This window comes from Cyprinus carpio, chromosome A6 (genome assembly GCF_018340385.1).
Source record: "Cyprinus carpio isolate SPL01 chromosome A6, ASM1834038v1, whole genome shotgun sequence".
Taxonomy (NCBI): domain Eukaryota; kingdom Metazoa; phylum Chordata; class Actinopteri; order Cypriniformes; family Cyprinidae; genus Cyprinus; species Cyprinus carpio.
Window position 1 is genome coordinate 23,914,102 of NC_056577.1, and position 19,274 is coordinate 23,933,375.

General features: G+C 36.0%; 1 protein-coding gene across 1 annotated transcript in view; it reads right to left on the reverse strand.

Annotated features, from left to right (window-relative positions):
- Nucleotides 1-194: 194 nt before the first annotated feature.
- Nucleotides 195-19,274, reverse strand: part of vdrb (vitamin D receptor b) — a 20,059-nt gene continuing 979 nt past the window's right edge. The window contains exons 2-9 of the mRNA XM_019095802.2: nt 11,434-11,578; nt 11,157-11,287; nt 10,022-10,206; nt 9,708-9,807; nt 7,331-7,517; nt 5,808-5,959; nt 4,718-4,834; nt 195-4,605 (exon numbers count right to left, since the gene is read on the reverse strand). Of these exons, the coding sequence (XP_018951347.1) occupies nt 4,352-4,605; nt 4,718-4,834; nt 5,808-5,959; nt 7,331-7,517; nt 9,708-9,807; nt 10,022-10,206; nt 11,157-11,287; nt 11,434-11,576 (1,269 nt within the window). The 5' untranslated portion in view covers nt 11,577-11,578 and the 3' untranslated portion in view covers nt 195-4,351. The remainder of the gene's footprint in view (nt 4,606-4,717; nt 4,835-5,807; nt 5,960-7,330; nt 7,518-9,707; nt 9,808-10,021; nt 10,207-11,156; nt 11,288-11,433; nt 11,579-19,274) is intronic.

The following is a 19,274-nucleotide window of genomic DNA, read 5'->3' on the forward strand; positions in this document are numbered from 1 at the left end:
GGCATAGTTTATTATTTTTAATAAGAAAAAATGGCTTGAGCATAAAAGATGCTTATTTGTTTATCAGTCACATGCAGCTATATTTGATGGGCCCTTTATTAACATATTGACAAAAATATTTCATTTTTCTAGATTAATAGGCTGACAGCCTACCGCACTCTCCCCTATATGACAGAAAATCAAAGTAACCAGTGTTTATTATTATATTTTTTTATTGATTTGTAAAACATTTGACCAATATTACATGAAATCAGGAACATGAATTTACAATACTTTATGATGTAAAACAAAAAAAAAGAAAAACGAAAGAAAGAAAACAAAACAGGCAATTTTAACCGTTTCATGAATGGTCATATTCAACTGGTTTTGTCCTGGTAAGCAGGCATTCTACTTTTAGCCTCAGTAAACAGCTAGCATTTGTATTACAGTTTTCCTTATGGTACCCATTCACTCAGAGACAGAAGTGCTTCTGCACTTATGAGCCATTTAGTGCCACAAACTTTCTATTGATCTCCTGTCCAATGGTGACCAGGCAGAAGAAGAGAGGTAAAGAGCATGTCTCTCTTCATTTTCCTCTTTGTCACGGATGACTCGATCATCAATTGGAAAGCATCATCTACTCCATTTTAGGATTGACCTGGCTGAGGTATTGACTGTAGAGTGTATATGCGTTTTTGTATGAGGTAAAGTTTGAGCAAGTGTGATTTGCAGAGTAGATGATGTCCGCTTGACACATCACCGTTTAAAAAGAGAAAAAGAGAGAAGGCCATGCTCTGACAGGTTTTGTGTAGTTATTTTTGCGGAGCAGCAAAATCCAACTGAGCAGTCAGAATAAAGAAGGGGAGGGGCCTGAGGATGGCCAACCAATCCCAGCAGCAACTGAACACTGTCAATCATGGAAGTGACCACACCTTAACAGCTTTCAGCTTTCTTGTGAAGGTTGTCTGTCCGTGTATGTGAATGTTTCAGCATGTTGAAGAAAGCTAAGGATACAAATACTGTACACACACATAATATTATTCTAAAAAAAAAAAATTCTGATATAACAGCTGTTAAGGCGTCTTTGTTGTTAAGTGATATTCATACATGAGGTACTGGGTTGTCCATGTGAGCCACTGCACAGCAATAAATACAAACATGAATCATAAAAAAAATACAAATCAAATGTGTCTGTTCCCCAGAGAGGTAGTTTGTTATGGTTACATTTTGGACTCGGAAAAGAGACCAACATCAATTTCATCTTCGTCTTTCTTATGTCTCGCCATCATCATCATCATCATCATCATCATCATCACCATGCATACTGTATATTTCGCAGCTGTTTAAATGTGACATGTTGTCCTGGTTTGTCTGATCTATATTTATGGTAAGTGCTGCAGGGATATTCTCACTCGTTCTTCATGAAATCAGAATGAAACAAGTGAGTGAATGATTACAACAATGCTCAAGACTGGAAGATTTCATAGTTTTCCAGTTCAAAATTGAGTGTACGCCCTCATCCCACAAAGTACTGAGCAGCTTAGAATAGACAGAAGGCATGAAAACGATAAAACAGACAGTTGAATGAGAGCAATACGATCATGAAAGAAATGTGTGTGTATATATATATATATATATATATATATATATATATATATATATATATATATATATATATATATATATATATATATATATATATATATATATATATATATATATATATATATAATATGCCCGCACTGGGCAGGAGGTTAGCATTCAATCATACTTTCCGACATTTGTATACCTACCCACACATAAAGAAACAACCCTCTGCCCTGTGCCACCACCTGTACACTGATACCAGAATATCAAAACTAGTCTACAAGAAAATATTTTAATCTTTTACATTTGCAAAGTAATACTCATAGATATATATAGCAAACCTTCCATGTCATTTAATCTTAAGTGCCATGACTAAGTTATTTGAATAGTAATATAATGAGGAAACGATAACCTTCTCACACAAACACACATTCCCATCAAGGCTGGGCCAATTATGCGACACCCAATTATATATGAATATACTTGGTGTATAGGTAAATGCTATACATTGCCCTCACTTCATAAACACACGCTTCCACAGACACAGACACGCACTGCGCTCTCCTTTCCGAGCGACCGCAGTTTCCAGGTAGTTAAATTCAGCTTACATGATCATTAAATCGTTCGACCCAGTTCTGACGCCAAACTCACACCTACAGACAATCTTCATTAAACTGATTAAATCTCATACCACAGAAAAGTTTTTCCTAATGACCCTGAGCCCTGACTCAGAAGAAGATTCATACGAATCAGACGTGATTAAAAAAAAGCTTGTGGAGAAACCAAGAGAACAAGATAAATAAAGCAACAGTGATAGCGCTCTGTAAGCATCAGCCCTATATTGCGTCTCAAGGAGCCCTTGACGACAGTCTCGCAAATATCACTTACAGATATTTTACACAGTAGAGAAAATGACTCTTACATAATTAAAAAGCATAAAAAGATCAAAGTGAATAACTGTGAACAGCTGAGGCCAAGCTAAGGCAGTTATGTTTGTTTTAGAGGACACAATGCAGGCAGTGGCTAATTTGATATTAACACGGTTTATACCATGCCCGACATGTTTAGATAATTATTACTGTTTAGATAATAACAACCAGCATAAGAGAAGAACATGCTGAGTTGTGTTATGCTGTAATCAGAATATGCATTGAAGAACTTCCCTGTGCCAACAAAATATCAAATATACTCAGGAAGCATGTAACACCACAGTTACAGATGACAAAAATTTAAATCATAAATTACCCAGCATGCTGCTTTTAGTTACTTTAAAAATGTAATGTAGTATTATCTCACAAAGCAAAACAAACAGTTATTAGATGAATCTCCCTCAACCTGTCAGGAAGATACAACAGTTCATAGGTCATAATTCACTCCAAATTATGAAACTATGATTTTTTTTTAAGTATTCCAATTCATCTTATTTATTAAGAATGTTTTCCCACTATTTTTGAATACCATAATGTGAAAAAAAAAACCTCATTAATTTAATATTAGGAGAAAATATATATATATTATTTAAAATGTAAATAATATATAATTGTAATATCCATTGTCATATTAGAGTAATTAAAATTACATCTGGGGAAATTCTTTTCATTTGGGTTGAAATATGACTCAGACATTTGTATTTTAGCTGTGTAACTTGCTTGTGTGAAATGTGCTATAAATAAAAAAATTAAATAAACTAAATTCATGATAAAAAAAAAGCATTCAGGATTTTGTTAGTGGTGTCATTAGAAAAAGAAAAAAAAGGTGGATAACGAAGGGTAAAACGTTGAAAAAAAAAATATTTAGTTGAACTAACCCCCCCCCCCCCCCCCCACAAAAAAAAAACTATGAATGATAGAATGAAAGATTTGAGAAATATGTAACCTACAGGACTTTACGACAATATACAGTAAAGAACGGAGGTAAAGCTGTTTTTTAAAATGTAATTCATGATTCCACTTCCTGTATGTTTTTATAAACGCAGTTAGATCGTAGTCTTTGTTTACTTATTCATTATAACCAGCCAGGGCTGCAGGGTCTCCCTCTGCTAGATTCTACCATTAGCCACAAGAAGCGCTTATATCAAACTCTATTTACACTGATTTGAAAAGTTACGAATATAGATACTGAGTCTTATTTACAGGTTAGCTGCGTGGCGAGCGCTAATGCTGCACTGACCACTTTGCGGAGGCGTAAGGTTATTGGCCAATCACTGCACAGGCAAATAACAGGAGAGAAGACAGCCATTGTTCAGCGACCTATCAGAGCTCTGGAGGCAGAGGAAAATGGTGCAGAGCTGCCGTTTGATTGGTTAAGTGGCTAGGCGAGGGGTGAGTTAGAGCTGTGTGCTTGCATTAGTACTTTAAACCCTGTGCATTTAAAGGCAGGAGGTGAAGAGACAGGACATCAGCAGTTGTGGACAGCGCTTTGGGGACCATGCAGAGGTTTAGAACAGGACCGCACGCTCACACACTCATCTTACACATGCAGTGTAATACTGTTGGCTATTGATACTACAGTAAAATATACTGTAATGAGTTGCCACAGTGAAAAACATCATGACCATATTACATTCTCATGAGAATGTCTTCCTTACATATAACATCTATGGCACTCCCTAGCCGATCGGTAAATGATGAGGGATACACTTACACACACACACACACACACACAAACTTCATCCTGGAAATTCTGTATGCATTTTAAGGTGATTGTCCGTACATTCACTCCACTCCACAATCCTCCGGGTCACACTGTTTGACCCGCATGTCTTGCTCCGACTTGGGTGAACTTGCTAAGTGACCTGTCCACCGAACACCTCCAGCACCAGAGGGGTCAGCTGCATGCTGTGTTCGGGCTGGAAAGAAAGGGAACGGTACTGTTTGGAGTGCTCTTCGTTCAGGCTGCGGAGGTCCGCCAGCTTCTGGATCATCTTAGCGTAGAGCAGACGCCCCCCCGGGTGATGCGCACGGATATACGCCTGCAGAACCTCAGATAACCTGTCCTGCAACGCTTCCACTCGCTCGTGGTCCTGCACCCCAGGCCGGTCTACGAGCACACAAACACAGACAAGTGAGATTTCTGTTCGCAAGCACAGGCTTGTTTCACGGATGACGTCTCAGTCTGTCTAATGCTTGGTGCACATGGGATACACGCTGACCTGGAGACAGCAGGCAAATGGCCATCAGCAGCACATGTTCCTCCTCATGTAGGTTGAGCTTTTTCAAGCCCACCTGAAACTTCACCAGAGGCTCTAACAGATCCAGAGTGTGTCCAGCTGTGCCCCCAAACATACACAAAATCAGGATGATTCCATTAGGCTCATTATTAACAGAGACTAACTACAACTGTTGTTCATCACACTGATAGTCACAACCTTGGTCACAATGTTTGATAACCAGAAAGTGATTAAAAGCCTTTTTGATTTCATTTTTGAAAACCGTATCTTTTGTTTTATAATTACTTATTAATTAATAATAGATCATTATTATACAGTAATTATTATAACTAATTATATTTAATTCATCATTCATTTAAATGTAACAAACTTCAGGAAACTATAATAATCAAAACTTTCATGTATTGGTCTATATTTATGCTAATTTATAACATTTAAAATGAAATATGTATACATTATGTATACATTAACAATTTAAAACATTAGCCTAGATAAATGCCATATATTAGTTAATTATACCTGATGCATGTGAACTTTGCAAAAATTTTACCAATTAATGTTTGTGCTATATTCTTCTTAGTTTGTTATTTTAGATTTTGCTACCCAAAACAAAGATATTAATACATTTTTTAATTTTGGCTTAGTGTCCACATTTTTTGGAGACAGTATCTAGTTTCCATGCAGAAAACTTATTTTGATAAAATAAATAAAAAATAATCACCTTACATAACTTTCACAAAAATCACCAAACCCACTGCTGACATCCAATAAAATGCAAATGTAACCAAGTAAGCTTTGACATAATATGTACCTATTCAGTATTATTTTTGTATGTTTATGTGCTAGTATGTTATTTATCAATATTTTGAATTACCTTTTGTTTCAGTTTCAGTTTTAGTTTTATTAATATTAGTACATCAAACATTTTATTTCAGTTAGTTGCCAAGGCAACATTTATAATTTTCTTTTCAGCTTTATTTTAACTAATGAAAATGATTTTTAATTTAGTTTTAATAAACAACAGCACAACTGCAGCCTCTGCATGAAACAATGTATGTCTGTTTGTGTGTACCTTTCGTGACATCATTCACACAGTATTTAAACTCGGGTCCTCCACAGCTCCAGCTCATGTCCTCCAGACTGAAAGACTGGTTGGACCTGAGCATGATCACTTCTATAGCACTGGACTTGAGCAAAGCAATCTGATCTTCAGCTGTCAGCTCTCTGAGACACACAAACAGACACAAATGCACACACATCAAATGTTGGCTCATGCTGGATTCTGTGAATGGCAGATGTAGAGGGAGTGGGTGCATTCAGTGCAGATAACATGACACTCCTATGGTTACCACAGCAACATGCGGTCCATCATGCATATGTATGTGCGCACATTCTGAGGAAGCTGGGAAATACATGGAAGTTCACAGAGGCAGGCAAGAAACATGTACAGTGAGTGACAGTCTATAAGGTCAAACATATTTTTATGTTCCTGAGGCAATTAAAACGATGATAGTCATGTTAACATTATCCTTTTGGGAAAAAGGCCACAAACAAGCACCACAAAAATGGATAAAAGGAATGTAGAGATCATCCTTGCTCAAGAAAGACCAACAAAAATTTTAGTTTTGTACACCAAAAAAATCTAAATTAATTGCTGTTAATTTACTCACTCTCAGGGCTTTCGAGATGTAGGGTACTATTTGTCTTCAGCAGAACAAGATTTGTAGCTGAAAAATGGTCCTTGGAGATTCATAAAATGCAAGTGAATGGCTGCCATCACATAAAAAAACATATACAGGCAACAAAAACAATACCTGTGGCTCCTGACGGGTTATTGCAAGAAACTGAAGATTATTTACAACATGATTATCTATAACCCACAGACTCAGGCAACCAGGAAATCTGATTCTTTTTGGACAGTTTGTTTCAATGAACTGGTTCAAATAACTGATTCATCAATTTGTTTATGTAATCAGCTAATGACATTGACAATTTATACGCAATTGTATTATTAAAGCACCCAATAATGAAGTGAAAGATGTTTTACTTGTCTAAAGCATCCAAAGTGAAAAAAATAGTCTTTAGCCATTAAATTGCATTTTATGAATCACCAAGGACCATGGTTTCAGCTAAAATCTTCTTTACTGTTCTACTGAAGGAAAAAGTCACCTACATCTTGAATTTTTTTGCCTGAGAGTAAGTAAATTAATAGCAACTTTTCATTTTTGGGTGAACTATTCCTTTTAGAACAGCTCCATTCAGCTGAACTAAGCATATGTATATCATGTCCTGGAATGCTCTAATTTACTTCGATTTTTTAAATTTTTTTATTGACTGTATAGCATATTGAGTTTTTGAAAACTAGTACATATTTTCCGATGTTGTACAGTAAAATTCAAATATGCAAAATTAAAAACACTACTTAATTACTGCTGTAAAAAACTGAATTCCTTCTGGTGACTGTTGAATTTCTTTAAATTGCAATTCAGTAAATCCATCCTCCTGCCATTCCAAATAAAATGAATTCATGAATTTTTTTTAAAAAAAGAGACGTTTTTTAAATTCTGAAATTTTCCTGACACACAAAAAAAATACCTGAATCCTGGAATCATCTTGGCAAAGCCAATGACCTTCTGAATGCTGTAGGAAACAAGGTCAGCCAGGTGAGGAAGCATGGAAAGACCAGTGCCCTCATCCTCCTTTGAGTCTGGACTGGAGCTCAAACCCTGCTCCTGATACATCATCAACAGATTACTCAGATTCATCTTACGATCTCCTGACTCTACAGATGTGAAGAGAGAGAGAGAGACAGAAAAAGAGAGAAAAAAACAACAACAAAAAAGATCAATGCTTTGCTTCATCTAAGCAACCTTTCAAACTCAACATTTAAAGTACACTGGAATTCTTCCAGCATTTTCTGAACACTAGGGATGGACGATAGCACTTTATTTATTTTTTTCTATATTATAAAAGAATACTTTTAAAGAACAGTATCATTGATATCGATACCGATAGGATACTTCTAAACTGAACTTTAAAATGTATGAAATGTATTAAATGATTAAATCACTAAGAGTAAAATGTGAAATGCTACCCACTTAACATTACATTTGAAATGCATACCAACATTCAATATGCTTTACTTGCAACTTATTAGGTAATATTTTTGTTTACACATGGTTAAAATATGTTTACTGTAGTGGTAACCATGGAAATCTACAAATACTATAGTTGAACTACAGTCCCTTTAGTAAAACCATAGTTCGTATGATTTATATTAACATAACAGAATAGAACATAATCAAAATAAACTTTTAATGTTCAATTTAAATAAATGTAATTGCACAAACTATGTAGGCTACAATTTCAATTTGTTTATTGAGAAATTACTCAAAACATATATGTTTTTTGACACTTTTGTTTTGGCAAATGCATGCAATGTTTGAATGTCAGCAGTGAATGAATGCTCTCTGTGATTGATTGGTTCTGTCTTGCAATGTTTGCATGTATTCAGATGAGCAGGAAAATAGTTCCATCCTACTCAATTATTCGCTAACATAGGTTATCCGTCCAATTCAATGCATATTGTACGCATTATACTTTTTGTTAAATAAACAAAACAACTGGTAAAAAAACACACCTTAGTATCAAAATTTTTATTTGAGTATTGTTACTTTCAATACTCACATCAGTATCGATATATCGATACGCCCATCCCATGAAAGCTGACTAAGGGATTTACACTCCGAAACAGATGCAAACAAAAGTGATCATTCCTTGATTTTGACTGTAGTTCTTTGCATTGAATGAAATTAACTATTTTTGTGGCGGGCTTGTGAAAATGCCTGTAAGGCAAGTAAAAATCTAAAACAAAGGCCCAGAAAAAAATAAATGACACTATTTTGAGACATTGGCCGATAACTGTGTCCACTTAGCTGATTAACAGAAGCATTATCTCCCCCTTGTGTCCATTTCAAAATCTGCCAACATGCTTATATAATACAACCAGACAACAAACAACTTCTGTTTTTAATGGTTTAGTCAATTGTAAGGAAATATTGTGGAAAAGATGATTTCAGCAATTTAGTCTACATTCAATTTGCTGTCATATATTATGAATGCACAATTTTGGGGGAAATATTCTTGACACTGTAAACTGCATTTGATTTTTTATTTTTATTTTTGTAATAAATGCTCACCAAAGCTTGCACTAAAATCACAGAAGACATCTTTCGTGCATGTTTCGTACACAGGTAAACATGACTGGTTGAGTCCGCAGCTCAGCACAGCCTCACTGACTCACAGTGTACTGTGTTCTGCACTCTTGCAAACACCTTCATAACAATAAGCAAAGCTGTCAACATAGCAGAATAATTCTCTAATTTACACTTTGCCTAAAGAGCAAACAGTGTCAACATATCAGAGCTGCAAAACAAAGCGAGTAGACAAAAAAAATTTATGTAAGCTTAATAAAATCTGCAGCAATCAGAAAATATTATTAAAAACAGAGTTTTCCAAATGGTAATATTATTTATTTAAAAAATCATAAAAAAGTACTCGTAGTGTGCGCTATAAGATTATGGTCATACCCCCACCACAATAGCGAGTTTATGATTAATGTCATATTTAAAGTTACAAAAATAACTTGCTGCTTCCAGGATGAGCCATATGTTTGTGTTTGTGTGTGTGTGTGTGTGTGTGTGTGTGTGTGTGTGTGTGTGTGTGTGTGTGTGTGTACACACACGTATGCATGTGAACAGTCTGTTTGTCATTAGAGTGTCTCTCCTGTGACGTCAGGCATGGTGAGATGGACAGAGCCTGCTGTGCATATAAGACATAAAACCCTCTAACACATAAACACACATGCCTGCCCGCGCCTCAGACTGGGCTGAAAAACATTTCTCAGAAGAAACTTTACAGGTGTTTGTGTGCATTTGTTTCGCGTGTATAAGCATGTGCGTTTGTGTGTCACCTGGAGAGTGGCTGAAGGAGTCTGATGAGGCATCTGATAGTGAATGAAGAGACGCGGCTCGGCTGGCACTACGTGTAACTGGACCCTCTCTAACTGGAGGCTGCAACACAAAACACACATAAACATATGAACACACTGTAAATAAACAGGTGCCGCTTAGTTTGATACTTAATGCAGGCAACATTAAGCATCACTTAAGTGTCCAAAACCTCACTGGGCCCACTGTTCAAGAACATCTTAAAACTGGTTTAAACTGGTTGAATGGTATGCAGAAGAGAGAAAGAGAACAGAGAAAAATCAGATGAATAGTTTACTCTGAAGCGTGAGAAGTCAGAGTAGGAATCATCATAGGTTTTGTGATGCGCATCCACCAGCGTATCAATGATGCTGCGCTGCTCCTCTGAAAGCCGGGGCTTCTGCGCCTCCTTCTGCGCCTCTTCATCCTTTCTCCTCTGGATCAGCTCCTTTTTCCTCTGAACTTCCTCATCCGTCAATATAACTGAAGGAAAAAGACAGATGAGTATTATTACTATGCTCATGTAATATAATTTTATTACAGGTAAAATACAGATTTAAAAAATGAGAAACTAAAATCGTATGTTGTTCTCCAGTATTATATTACAACCATAATTCATTATAATTTACTTTAGTACAGTTTGATAAGAGTTCAGTTTAATCAATAGCTTTAATTTAATTCAGAGTCATAGATACTGACAATGGGGAGAACAATTCCATCAGACCATTTTTACTTGTAGAAATCTCTGAAAAAAAAAATGGAACCAGATTTTCTGAACATTTGTTTCCCTTTCTATTGGATATTTCTCTTCCTTCCCCCCACTAATCTAAGCATTATTATTATTCATTTTCAGTCTCTCTAAATTAAAATGAAACTTTTTAGGTTTAAAGAAATATTCAGGTTTATAGCTATTACAACTGTTGGGGACATTAAACCATTTGCATCAAATATTGCCTTTTTATGACAATTCAATTATATCTTATCTTTCTGCATGTGATGTTTGTTTAAAAAAAGTGATAACGTACAAGCTATAATTTCCAATGATGATTCTTCAAAACACAAGAGCAATCAAACATTGTGAAATCCATATTCTGAAGCACCTTTCACTTTCAAAATGATTCGCAAAGAGCTGCCACTCAGGTTCATGTGCTCACAAATGGTGAAACTACTTCCTTATCCTAAGTATCATTTTGCTGACTGCCTTTCAGGGCCTTTTGTGAGAGGATCATCTTACTTGCTTTTGTTTGGAACAACCATACAAATAGCATGCCATTCCTGCAGAACCCTTCAAGATCACAAAAATGACATTTGGAAGCTTTTGAAAATAAGTTTAAATAAAAATCTAAACTATAATTTAAACATGATAAAACAAAGTATATCTTGGCTCCCAGTAATCAGTGTTCTGAGATGTGTCATGTTGGCTAGTAACTCACACTCTTTCATCATGCCAATATCCAGGCAACGCTTGAGTCTGCAGGCCTGGCAGTGGCGACGGTTATCTTTAGTGATGGTGCAGCTTCCATTAAAGGGACAGGTAAAACTGGCCTTCCGCTTCATACTGCGCCTAATGCACACGCACGCAAAAATGCTAAAAATAGTACGGCGGTATCACATTGGTTACAGATAATATGTGTTAATGGGTTTCTTAATGAACATCGGTGTAAATGTGCGAATACCAAATTGGATGAGAGAAAGTGCGTGCATGTGTACCTGAAGAAGCCTTTGCAGCCCTCGCAGGTCATTGCATTAAAATGAAAGCCAGTGGCTTTGTCTCCACACACACCACAGATCCGTGGAACATTACGGTCAAACTCATCTGGCACTTGAGTGGATGTACTAACGGCTGACTCCATCACTATAGGAGACGAAGGAGGAGGAGGAGAAATAGGGTAAACATACAGAGTTGTGCATTTATGTGGATGATGGGAACATAAGAATACAACATTAATTAAGAATTTAAAAGAACCGTTTTCTTGTTGAATATATTTTAAATTGTATTTTTTTCCTGTGATGACAAAACTGAATTGATGAATACTTTTATTTAGCAAGCGCGCATTAAATTGATAAAAGGTGACAGTAAAGACATTTGTTACAAAATATTTCTATTTCAAATAAATGCTTTTGAGCTTTCTATTCATTAAAGAATCCTGAAAAAAGTATCAAGTATTATGTATATCCAAGTATCAAGCATATCAACATATTTATTAAGCATCAAAAACTATTTTTCGGCCTTGATAATAACAAGAACCATTATTAATAACGGAAGACTGAACCATTATCAATGACACTGAAGACTGAAGTGCTTTGTCATCACATGAATAAATTACATTTTAAAATATACTAAATCAGAAAAAAAAACTTACTTTGAATTGAAATAATACTATGCAGTAATACTGTTTTTACTGCATTTTTGATCAAATAAATGCAGGCTTGTTCAGCATAAAGGACTTCTTTCAAACACACCCCCCAAAAATTGTGATTATTCTAAACTTTTGACTGGTAGTGTATATAAAGCAGGAATTAAAAAAAAAGGACATTCCTTATTTCTTCAGCACAGACCGACAGAATAACAAAACCACAAATCATAACTGACGTTCTTCAGCGAGTGCTGAATAATTAACAATTCTTTAATAGAACAATAAATCATTCTGATTAAAGCTATGAGGCCAGTATCACAAACTGAATGGGGGGAAACACAGAGATCTTTATATAAACATCACTAATGTATGCGCATTGATAAAGAGCGTACGAGATAGAGGGGAATATTAATTAGCTATCAGTGCTACACCATCGAGGAAGGGCAGGAGGATTGGAGTGGTTGTAGGAGACCGTGCAAATGAAAACAAACAGATGTCAGCTTCAATATCTCCATCAAAAGCCTTCTTTGAAAAAAAAAAAGAAAAAAGAACAAGGTCAGCAAAAAAAAAAAAAAAAAACATAACATCATTATATAGCCCCACTGAGCAACCCATGAGGAACAGCAACCATGCTGAAATGAGTCAGAGGTCAAAGTGAGACACCAACTCAAACAGCTAAAAAGCATCAGGTGATAAGAATATTGTCACAATAAATGTGTATATGATAAATGCATGCGATTAACCGTAATACATGGAATCAACAATAAAGTGGAGATCTATGTGAAAGGTCGCAGGAACATCACGACTCAATGTGTACAAACAGGAAGAGTGCAAACCAAATAAACATACCTCAGCATAGAGGGTGATGTCACAGTTTTCCTGTTTTCACTCAGTATGTTGTGAGGAAAAGCTTCATATAGTGTACACACACACACACACACACAACGTAACCTCTTCAAGAGAAAGTTCTCAAATTACTCTAATGCACACAGAAAACTCACACTAATAAAACCATTTCAAAACACTTCAGCACATAATCATGCATTTCTCTAAATTGGGCTGTTCATTTATTCATCTATTCAAAATGTGTGAAACATTTGCAATCACTGTTTGTGAAGATTTAGTTGGCAGTCATCCACAAACATGGCACTACTTATGTGCATATTTTTGAAGGTAACCTGCAGATGGATGTTGCTATTTTTCATGGCTTTTCCAGTAATGATAATGATTGTTTTTGCTTGTCAATATTCAGGCAGATTCAAAAAGGGGGACAGAAGTAAATCATATAATAATAAATCAACGTTAAATTAATAAATAAACAATAATAAAAAATGTGAACTTTGAAGTACAGGCTTACAGTGGGTGCAAACATACTCTTTAAATGTCTCTGTCATTATATAAGAAAATATAAAACAGACTGGTATTTATTTCAAAGAAAGTAATGCAATTCTTATACTTTTTTAGGTCACTTTTACTTCACACTTGCTTACATAAGCATTCACATCTCTATGCACTCAAGTGCAGGAAAAAAGTCATTGAGTTTCATTATTCTGGATTGTACCTAATTTCTCAACAGCCTGTGTGGAAAAAAAATCTGTTAAATAATAAAGTAGACTTAGTGAAGTGAGCTGTAGCTATGAGTGATTAGCCTTGCTATACAATATAGTCCTCATCAACTAATATTATGAGCAATGCTCTGCATTACACTCAGTAATCTAAAATGAATTTAACATGTAAAGTGCAAAACATAGATTTAACAAAAAGAAGGTTAGAAGGACAAATCCATTGATTAATACTATTTTCCTGATAATCATAACATGATGAATTCATATATTTTAATGAACGCAATTTCCTTCTAAAAGGTACACTAAAAGCAGTCGTTCTGAAAGCAATTGTAAGGTAAATTTAGTCCTTGCTTTTACAAGTCTCCAAAATCATTAACTGTGTGTGCACACTGAGATGCCAGCTATTCGCATTAGCTTCAGTATATGGCTCTTGTTATCAACGCACACATAGCATGAAGGAGATAAGAGACTTTCAGAAAATGTTAAAAGTGTCTTAATTGGCCGGTCAGGTTAACGTTTCATCTGATGCCATAAAGCATCTAAGAAATCTGAGAACACCCGGGATATTTCAGGTCTGGACATGTGAAGACGGCAAGACTGACACTTTGACTGCGGCCTCACTATATGTATGATTGTGATGCCCTTTAAGGTAGTTCAGAGTTAATGATTGAACTGAATGAAGCATCACATAGCACTAACAAGTATGTAGGCCAAGGTGTACGAGAAAGACTGTCCCTCTTCAGAAGAATGACCTGGTTGTGAGTGTAATGGCCTGTTTATCATATAAAGGAACATGAGGTACCACATGACTAAAGTGGAGAAGATCGCCTTCAAAGTAACATGCATGATTGCTATCTTTTAATCGAAATTGAAAACGGTTTGAAAATATGGGGAGAATTGCCTTTGACCTCCTTTTCGAAAACAAATGCAGAGAGCAAAGTCATTGCTGATAACCAGAGGTTAGCATATTCCATAACATATTGCCAGTGGTTATTGTGTAACACAGTGGTCATGCTATAGTAAATCTATAACATGTAGCTATGGTGATACTTCAATCGACATGCGTAACTATGGTTTCTTCGCGATAAAAACTTCTAGTAACTGCATAATGCGGGTTGACTTTGTAACTAGTGTGGCTTTTAGGCATAGTTAGGTCATAAATTTAAGTAAACAGAGAAAAGCGCCCCAGCCCTTACAGCAGAGGCTGAGGGGCGCCTGTACGCAGGACAGGACAGAGATGCTGTCAGGGTTTCATAAACCTTCATTAGCTATGACAACAGACAGAGACAGACTCACGCGGCAGGAATGCCAGGCCTGGCATTGAGACCATGTGGAAAACACAGGAACACATGCAACATCACATACTAAAGCCCTGTAGAAATGTTCTCACACTTGGATCAACCCGGCAAACTGGCTTTGACGGCTATAAAGACACGCACGGATCAGCATAAAAACAGACAGAGACTTCGAGACAAACAGTCCTACACATTTCCATCATTCACACACGCTAAGGAAATATGTGTGTATGTGTAATGCGCAGAGCCAGTTGCGTCAGTTCGGGTCCAGAACACACAGAAACTGCTGCTGTCCTCACACGAACCCTACTGGAACACACTGCCAGATTATAACACTGCCACACACTCACACACAAAGTCTCTCTCTCACACACACAACACACAAAATTCCACAAGTACACCGCACAAATACAAACTAAGACTCATGCCAAGCAACACTCTATGAGGACATGGTAAAGTCATTTTACTGTCGGATTCTTTCAGAGATTTCTATTTGCATAGGGTAAAACATACACGTTATGTAAATGTATAAGTAATTGTTTATACTACTGTAGATATTCAACCACAGGCAGCATTAACATAAGGAGCCGGAACAGCTAGTATATGTGTAGAAATCAATCTGGTTTAGATTTAACCCCAAGAAATGTGGTAGCCTAATATTCAGGAGAAAAACAAATTCGATCCATGTAGGCCAACATCACATCCAAAAATCACTTCAACATAAACACAACCTAAAGGGACAGTTCACCCAAAAAAGAATGTTTGGTCATCATGTACTCACAAACATGTCATTCCAAACCTGTAGGACTCCCCTTCTTCTGTGAAACACACAAGATGATATTTTGAGAAATGCATGTACATTTTTGTCCATACAATGGAAATCGATGGTAACCAAAACTGTTTGGTTACCAACATTCTTCAGATTATCTTCTTTTATGTTCCACTGAAGAAAAGAAAGTCACTCAGATTGAAACAACATGAGGCTGAGTAAATGACCACATAATTTTCATTTTTGGGTGAACCATCCTTTTAATACAGTGGAGACTGCAGCAACATTCTCTACTTTTATTTTACTTTAATCTCAGAATTTATTCATTTATTTAACATTACTTTCAGAAGAAAAGGCACAAAGCTGTCACTGGAGTGGTACCCTCCAGTTACAAAATATTACAATAGTACAAAATATACACTTAAGGTACTAACATGCACCTTTAAGGTCCTATTAGGTACCATTTAGGGGTAAATAAGGTACAAAGATGTAGCTTTTAGCTTTTAGAGTACTGTCCCAGTGACAACATTTTTTTTGCTGACAGTGTATATTAGAAAACTTTTAAAATAAGGGACAAATGTGCATCTCAAAATCTTGATGAGACAGAATTATCACAGTTCAGAATAAAAAACATTGTGAAGAAGAACCTAAATTGAGGCTGAGCAACATCTACCTCTGATTGGCCAATCGTTGCACCCTGCTGTCAGTTATTTTTGTGTAATGACCACTAAACTTTAGTATAATTTATGTATTTACTTGGTAAGTATGTAATTAGGATGACAAGATCCTTCCACTTCCTGATCACCCTGGCTGACTGTATATAATAACCCTTGTATATTGAAGGACTATCCAAAGTAACTAGAGGATCTTACAGAAATCAATGCAATGGAAAGAGATAAAAAAAAAAAAAAAAAAAAATCATACATTTTCTGTGTTATTTCAGTCTATTTGACTCTCAGTCCACATAGGTTTAGCTAAGCCATATATAGCAATGTCAGGCACTGAGCAAATAGTACCAATCCACAGTAGCGGAAGATGCGCTGCTCAAAGACATACATTAATCATTTATCATTCCATCATGCTGAAAAACCTCCTTACACTGAACATCAATTATTTCTGAACTGTTAAATTCACCATAAGCAAACAAATATTATTTTAAAAAGATGCAAAGACAAAGATAGCACTGTAAAACATTAGCCACAGTAAATAAACAAACATCAGGCCAACAAGTTACATTACAAAAGTCAAATTTAGGCTGTTTACTTTAGGCTGAAACCTTTCTCAGCTGTGAATAGTCTTTTTACGTATTCGTCTTTAGTTACCCTTGCCATAACACGAGCACTCACTCACTCACTCACTCACTCAGTCCATGCAAAACACGGGGCAAGAACACACACATGACCAGAAAAGTGATATTGACTCCTCCTTCCTCTTTCCTCCCTTTTCCCTCGTTCCGTACAGGGGGTCTTTCTACCCTGTGTCCAATCCCAGTGGTCTGCATGCACACACACGCATACACACACATACAGAGCCAACTTCCCCTTCAATGGGCCTCTCTACAGGGCTACAGTCAAGGCCTCACAGCTTCTGCCTAGAGTTACAGAAACTACACACAGGCACACACATTCCAGCCTCTGAAATGAGCACCGCCACAATAACAACCTAAACATCACAATCCAGTTCCTTTAAACAAAAGGAACATATCATAAAGCGAGGCATGCACAAAGGAAGTCCAGCATTACACAGACTCAGAATCAATCACGGTTATGGACATAACATACAGGTGCGTGGGTATTTTGTACTATACTGAACATGTAAACATCCAGTATAGGACTATATAGATTTTGCTACTGCAGCCCATAATGGAGCTCAGCAGAAAACAAATCCACTGACTTTCAGCTATTTATCCTGCAAGGAAAATCAAAAAAGACTAACAAAAATAAAGAGAGAGGGGAAGATAGTGAGCATTATAGTTCAAAAGTTTGGGGTTGGTAAGATTTTTAATGTTTTTGAAAGAATGTTCTTATGCTCAAAACCAAGGCTGCATTTAATTGATCGGAAACACAGTAAAAACTGTAATAATGTGAAATATTATAACAATTTAAAATAACTGTTTTCTACTTTCATATATTTTAAAATATAATTATTCATGGCAAAGCTGAATTTTCAGTAACGTCACATGATTCTTCAGAAATCATTCTAATACTGATTTTGGAGCTCAATAAACATATTATCAATGTTTAAAACATTCATGCAGCTTAATTTTTTTGTGGAAAGAATAATCTTTTTTCATGATTCTTTGATGAATAGAAAGTTCAAAAGAACAGTATTTATTTAAAATAGATAATTTCTGTCTCTTTTGATTAAATGTGTCCTTGCTTAATAAAGTATTTACTTCTTTAAAAATAGGACTGACCTCAAACTTTCGAACAGTAATGTACATACGAAAGATAATGGTACTAAATAAAAGGGAAAAGAGGGTTTTGATTTTTATTCCAGGGTATCACAATTAATCTTGTTACATGGTTGGCTAGCTCATACTACTTCCACTCAAATTAGAAAATCTCAAACCTGAATTTGCTCAATAGAGCATCGTTCTTAAAACAACCACTTCTACCAACTGCATTACATCCACACAAACACATTCTCTGGTACAACTAGTCCTAGGCATTGCAAACCTATTAGCCAATCCAACATAGGACAAGGGTAACTATTACATTGTTTTTTTAAGGTCTGTAATCTGACATCTACCTAAACAACTAGAAAATATGAGAATTAATATGACCAGTTGTTTACTTTTGACCATGCTTGTCTGACATGCCCTAACTAGTTGTCCATTAGGAACAGTGGAAAAAGTCCTAGCCTAGTTCAACAGACATGTTAAACAAACAATGCAAACTACAACAGATTCTCAACATACCAACGGCACAATGTGCTTTCAGGTCTGAGTCACACACTCTCTCTCCTATATGACCCACAATAGTAATAATGATAAGTTAATTTACATCATATAGCAGGGTTATTACATTTTATTAGGCTTATAATAAAGCATTTATAAAGTTCTACTTTCATCAGCAGGTTTTATAAAACATACAGGTCTCCATCAGGTAAAATACTTAATATGCACTGTGTTCCAAACTGTGTTGCAAACCCAAACGCACATAGAAAAACAGGTATCCGACCTGAATCATTACACACGTACTGCACGTTCTGTTGTGAATTAGTTACGTACATATCTGACATAACAGTATTTGGTTGGAGAAGTTAGTTCAATCTCTAAAGCAGTAACTTTAAAAGTGCTGATAAAACTGTAGAAGCGATACTGTCGCTGTGGCTGGATGATGTCGCAGTTGGAAATTGCCGCAACAGATGAGCTGATGCGCAGCAATACTATCAAGATAACGCATTGCCATTACACCCGTTTACATTGCTTTGAATATAATAATTCCTTCATTAGCACGAATTTGCTGCTTTAAGTCATCCTTCAGAACTAGCTGTTCTCACATGCATGCGAAGTTTTCCACGTTGTATAACTTGCCAAGGTCGGTTTTTAAATTGCATTCAA